At 38.7% G+C, this 6,601-nt stretch overlaps 1 protein-coding gene across 2 annotated transcripts in view; it reads left to right on the top strand.

Annotated features, from left to right (window-relative positions):
• The window catches only part of NDUFA12 (NADH:ubiquinone oxidoreductase subunit A12), a 13,766-nt gene extending 8,753 nt beyond the window's left edge, over positions 1-5,013 (top strand). For both annotated transcript variants that reach the window (XM_019641746.1, XM_019641747.1), the window contains one exon: positions 4,730-5,013. In XM_019641746.1, coding sequence (XP_019497291.1) covers positions 4,730-4,752 — 23 coding nt within the window. In that variant the 3' untranslated portion in view covers positions 4,753-5,013. The remainder of the gene's footprint in view (positions 1-4,729) is intronic.
• The last annotated feature ends 1,588 nt before the right edge of the window (positions 5,014-6,601 follow it).

The following is a 6,601-nucleotide window of genomic DNA, read 5'->3' on the forward strand; positions in this document are numbered from 1 at the left end:
GTGGTTTGAAGTATTGGAACTCTGAAATCCTTTGAACCAAGTTAAAAAAAATCACAAAAACATGGCTTGCCGAGATTTTTCTCTACTGTGTATTTGCTTTCTTCCCCACTTGGTGGCACCTTCTCTTCATTTCTGGGTAACATAACATGTCTTCCTCCATGGAGTACATCAGCCTCTCCTTGTATATTGATTTTTCTTATTAAAATTAATGATTAAATTGCTCAAGTAACAAATACATTCTTTGTAAAATAGTAGTGTATGTTAAAAGGTTTCCTTTTTTAACAGAAAATAACTTTGTCCTTGAAGATTTTTCCAGTGCCATGGTGAAATTAAGAAGTGTTTTTGCTCTTGTAAGGTTAATTTATTTATGATACTTAGCATTATTGTGGCAAGCTTTTTTTCAGTTGGCATGAGTTGTTCTAGAAGCCTTTGTAGAGAAACAAGGTGGCAGGTGGAGGGATTACTCAGAAATGATAGAGAGGAATCAAGAATGATCCATAGGTTTTGGGCTTGAGAGGTTAGTTAGATGGTATTCATTCAGATGGGAATACTAGGAGAAAGGTAAGTTGGGGGTGTGTGCAGGATTGGAATCAGAAGCCGCCTTTTTGGATGTAGTAAGCTTGAGTCGAAAAGTCAAGTAAACAACTGGGAATATGAATCTGGAGATTAGGACAGCGGACAAGCCAGCCAAGAAGAGTGAGAAGTAGCTAGCAAGGTAAGAGGAAAGGCAAGAGAGATTAGCGCTTCAACATGGGAAGGCTAGCTGTATTAATTGTTGCCGAGAGGTTGAGTAAGATAAGGACAGAGAAGTGTCCATGTTGATTTGGCAGTATGAACTTCATTGACTTTAACTGGAATCTGTTCTTGAGAAAAATGGAAGGGATCAGAAAAGTTTAGAGAACCTGGTGGGGGACGGGGATAACCCACATAGCCCCTTAAGAAACAACCACTGTCAACATTTGGCATATTTCCTTTAGTCCTTTTAAGTAATTTTTTATGTAGTTGTGTACGTAATCATATTCAGTTTTGTTTCCTGTTTTATTGTTATGGGACAGATGTTGTTTTAATATTCTGTTTCATTATTGTACTTTTGTACCAGTTTTATACCATTCTAACATTTGAGACTTTAATGCCTGGTAATGTCAGCCTTCCTAATTGTGAGTTTTCAGAATTTTCTTAGACTTTCAGCTGATCCTTAGAGTTATAATTGTCAAACTCTATTGGGATTTTGATTCAAATTGCATTTAATTAAAACTTATAGTTACTGAGATAACAAACTTTGAGTTGGCTATCTTGCAATGAACTTTGTTTTTTAAATTTGTTAAATCTTATCCTGGGGTTAGATTGGCCCTCAGGGTTTTGGCAGACACTTAGATACTGTCATAATAATCCTAACCCTGTTTTCATCTATTGATTATAATTTAAATTTCTGACCAAGGGGTTATCTTCAGCCATTGAGAAGCTGTGTTCAAGCCTCAGCTCTGTAATATGCATGCGAGGAGACCTTGTGAAAGTCATTTTCATTCTATTTTCTGTTTTAAAATATGGAATATTAAATAAGTGACTCAGTGATATGTGTGAGAATATTTCATAAACTAAAGTGGAATGGAGTAATAATAGTTTTAGTATGATGAATATTTTTACTTCAGAAAACAATCAGGAGTGTTTCTTTAGTCTTTCATATTTATTTTTTGAAAAACTGAAAAATCTGTGGCATCTCTAGGCTAGTGATGATGGTAAGTGAAAACATCTGAAACATGAACATTATGGCTTGAAACCAGCCTTGATTCCCACAATTAATACTATACGTTATCCAAGGAGAAGAAAGATTCAAAATGGCCTATGTTTTTGTTGTTGTTCACTGTTATTTGATGTTTTATTTCTGAGAGTTTTCTGAAAGGGAAAATTGAATGTTTTTATCTTTGTTATTAATACCAATCTTAAAGACTGTTTTCATTTGCAGTGATTTTTAAAAATCTATTTTATATGTTATATATTTTTATTTTTCTTAAATTTTCTGTTAGGCTGTGTTATTCTTTCTTCACAAATAAATCCCTTCATTTTGCACTTAAAGTGAAGTAGTAGATTTTCCAAGGGGAAAAGTTTTCCTTCTCTGTTCCTTAACACACTTTTTCCTCTTATACAACTGAAAATAGTATCGACCATTTATGGGGCTTATTTCCATTTGAGTTGTGTTGTAATTATGATATCATATCTTTGTTTCCAGGTTTTTTGATATAACTTCAATAGATTTGAGTACTGAATTTTTCCCAAAATATCATATATTTTCTGTTAGGCACGGCCAGAGGAATGAGTCGTGGGAGACCAAAATGTGTCTATTAGAATTTATTTGGCGTGTTTGAGCAGCAGGAGGTCGAGTTAGAAAAGACCATAATAACCTCCCCGAGCAAGAGAGGTATGGAGTTATAAGGAGAGGCAAATGAGGCTGTTCCTGTTCAGTGCTTCAGGGGCTTTTTGTTGCATTATTCATCACAGCTGAGGGTTTCAGGTTGTGGCCATGGCCTCTTGCTCCATATCCTGGTTCCCATGCCGATGTCCCGGAATGTTCAGGTCCATTGATCCTGGGCTCCTGTGAAAAAAATACAAGCCAACAGGCACATGCAAGTAGGGAGCAAGATAAGATGGTTTGTATTCAGCATATTCCCGGAGCTTTCTCCAGGCCTAAGGCGGTTTCTAGAAGCTCCTGGCCTGACATTTTCATTATATTTCTCTTTTGTATTTATAACTTTGTGCCTTTCTGCCAGTCTTCTTATTTGTAGTCTCACTGGCTTTACCGTCAAGTTTAAGTAATTTTATATTTTGCACTTTAAGATAATAAAATTGCTGCAGTTCTAATGCCAGCTGCAACAGTTTTCTAGCACTGCTGTCAGTCCACTGAGATCTTTAATTAATTGCAATAAAAATGATACAGCTGAAAACCTGTTTCAAAATCTCTGGTGTAGAAATCTAAAAAATATGATTTATTTAGCCTTGATTTAATAGTAATTATAACAGAAGGGTTGTATTAGCCTAGCAGATAATAAATTTTCTTGTTTCCTATAGTTTCTTACACTGCCACAATGAGAATAAATTGTTTACTCATCCCGAGTCTTGCCAGCTTTATTGGTTAAACATTTTCAGATTTTAGGTTAAAAAAAAATGTCTTTTAGTTTCCTTGAGCATTTTCTATTTCTCCGTGAGATCTTCAGTTCTTCATTTAAGGAACTGAAAAAACACATAAAAGCTTTGAACCTTGGTTCCGTAAATGATTTAACCTTTAAGAGTATTGACAGCAGTTCTTTGAATAAAAGTTTTCTTTGCTTAAGCTGACTCAACAAAGTAAAGTTAAACATTTCTGCTGTGCCTTAAGTTTACGTCAAGCCCCTGGGTTTTGACAGCCTACCGTCCTTTGAGTGGCTAAGGAGCCTGTCTCACCAGCAGCATGCCCCAGGCTTCAGAGCAGGCTCACCGTGGTGGTTTGATCCAGGTCACTCTCGCTCATCCTTAGTCTGCTTTGGAGGACGGAGCGGAGACATCAGCCCAGAGTGTACAGACTTCTTCATTCATCATTGTGTTAGCTGATCATGATACAATTATCTTTAGCCACAAATACAGCAACAGCAATATGTTATCTCTGTTCTTAATTGTTTTAGTCACCAAGCTATATCTTCACATTACTGCTAGTAAATATTCTTGTATTTCTATAGCATCATAACTTTTCTTATGAGCTTTAGTCTTAATTTTACTGAAACTTCCTCAACTTGCCCTTTTTTCTGTAGCCAGGCAATCTTTTTTCTAACCTTGGAGCTGCAGTTCTGTGCCTGTCCCCTCATTCCCTTTTTCTCACAGGGTAAGCTCCGCCTTATGAGCTCTGAGCCTTGGGGGATCTAGGGTGAATTCTCTCTCCTCTTCCTTTCCCCGTATAAACTCATCTTGGCTTCCTGCTCACTTCTATTCTTTGTCCCTTGGACATTGATTCTTCCTTTCTCTGTCATTAGAGAGACATTCCTCTGTGTACTTCAAGGAAGCACCCAGCTTCCTTCTTCAGGCCAGATTTCTGGCACCTCCCAGCAAATATCCTTTGAAATTGAACATTTAAACACTTAAAGCTGAAAGACTTGTGAACTTGGGCTGCGAGTTAACAATTTTAATGTAACAAATTGTATGTTCCACAGCGTTCAGACTTGAATTTAAGATGCGAGCAGAGACCCTGTTCTTCAGCATTGGGTTTCAGTCTGCAGCTTCGTGAACCAGAGCAACCTGAGCGCACAGAAATTCCAGAGCCGGCCTCTAGCGTCTCATGGCAATCCTATATTTCATCAATTTTAAAATACATTTTTATATCTAAAATTAGGATACATATTTTAACCAATAGTGTCATAATTCATTTGGCGGCATTTTCTTTCTTAGGCATACATAAAATAATGGTGTATCTTAAAATTGACCATGTCCTATATTTGATGAAAATACAGTAGTGATAATAGCAGTAGCTAACATCTGTTGAGAACCTACTATGCCCAGGAATTTTTCTAGGTGTTTTTTCATTTAATCCTTATACCATCCTTAAGAAGTAAGGATGTTCAGATGAAAAAACGAAGGCATAGAAAAGTGTAGCTGGTAAGTGATGGAGCTAAGATTTGAGCTCAATGAACAAAACGCTACAGAGCTGCCCGCTTAACCCTCATCTGGCTACACTGTCTCTTCACAACTGTCTTTTCCCCTCTTCCAGGCACCGTTGGCTTCACTGTATGACTGATGATCCTCCAACAACAAAACCGCCTGCTGCTCGTAAATTCATCTGGACAAACCATAAATTCAACCTGAGTGGCACTCCAGAACAATATGTTCCTTATTCCACCACTAGAAAGAAGGTTCAGGAGTGGGTCCCACCTTCAACACCTTACAAGTAAAGACAATGAAAAGTAATTTAAACATGTACAATATGGGGCTTTTCATGTAATTGCACTTTTACTGCTTACTGTTAACTTGATTAAAATTGTTTGATTAAGTGATTGTCTTTTGTGTCTTTTTGCCCTTGGTCATTTATCAGTTGCAAAATAGAAGCTTACAAACAAGGGTGACTGAAGTAGACTTCTGTCGGGGTGGCTGCCTGGTTTCTAGTTCCCCCTTGCCCCATCATCGTGACCCAGCCTCACTACCATCGCTGATCGATAGGGGAAGACCTAGAGCTGAACAGATTTTCTTGTGGGAATTTGAGACAGAGAGGTTAACAGTCATCAGAACTGGACAGCTTTTGTGTTAGTTCTGTCTATGGAGAAGGTTATCAGAGATTTCCGATTTCCTGAGCTTTGATTCTTTCCAGTTTATTTGGATCTGTGAAGTATCCCAGGAGCCATCCAATGTATTCTTATTTCTTTAAGTTAACTAGGGTCGCTGACTTGTTGTTATTGTTGTTGCTGGCAAAGAAAAGAACTTGGATATTCAGATTGGTCCCAAAAATGGGTTGTAGGCAAAAGGCGTTCAGGGAAATGAGGGATCTTTGGAATTGGTTGTCTGGGTAGGATGAAAGGCAGTGCCACATCCCTCTGTATTCTGGCTAGAAAGCTAGCAGCTCCCGTAACCAAATAGCTTATCAAGTTACCAGGATCCATGAAGCCCCTGAGGATAAGGTCCTAGGACACTGGTTAGTAGCCACCATAGGACAATATAAGGGTGATGGGAGAAGAATGCGAGGATTGTGCAGTCACATAGTTGCTTCAAGGGCACTGGATAACTTAAGGGAGAGAATGAACCTTGTTTCCCAAATCTCAAGTCATTGAGTGAAACTGGGCAATTAATGACCTAGCTATAACCTCCAAGTTTCTTTCGTGAAAATTCAGGGGTAGAGTGGGATCCTGATTGTTCGTGTAGGGATATCTGGAAGGCGCTAGAATGTCCTTGGTTCCACATTGGAGTCACCTAGGGCGATTTTTAGGCTCTAGAGGCCCACACTATTAAACCAAGGGCTCTACCCCCACCACCTGAAGAGTCCATTGCAGCTAAGGTTGGGAACTACTGAGCTAAAGAAAACACACCAAACTAGTCCTGAAACATTCTTAATCATCAAAAACCAAAGTTTTCTCACAGCCTTATCGCTAAGTATCCTTTACTTAGCTGGATCAGGTTGAATTCTGTGCCCTCAGGAGACACTATATTCAATGTGCAATTTGTGCAACTGTCTGCAGTTGGCTGACTGATGCGGGGCAGATTTTACATGCTCTGTCCACCTACCCCTCCACTACGTTTTCTGTCAGGGCTAAATCATTGCTTTCTAACATCATTAGGAATAGACTGGCAAGGGAAGCTGGTGAGCAACCAGAACTTTGGTCCTGGCTTGCTGTTCTTTCTGCATCAGGTGTGTTGGAGGTTCACCTGATAGGAGAAAAATGGATGTGGTCTTTACAGGAAGGGAAAGGTGGAAAGAGGCGATGATTAGGAAATGTCTGATCTGCAGAGTCTTTGACTGTGGTTAAGTAACCTTAGGGTTTCTAGGAACGAAAGCAACAGGCAGCTACCTTAGGTTTTAACCTGATTTTTTTTTTTAAGCCAATTTTATAGGTCTAGGTAACAGACACTTGAATCAAGCTGGGAGATCACAGCC

The sequence above is a fragment of the Hipposideros armiger genome, unplaced genomic scaffold (assembly GCF_001890085.2).
Source record: "Hipposideros armiger isolate ML-2016 unplaced genomic scaffold, ASM189008v1 scaffold_63, whole genome shotgun sequence".
NCBI classification, from domain to species: domain Eukaryota; kingdom Metazoa; phylum Chordata; class Mammalia; order Chiroptera; family Hipposideridae; genus Hipposideros; species Hipposideros armiger.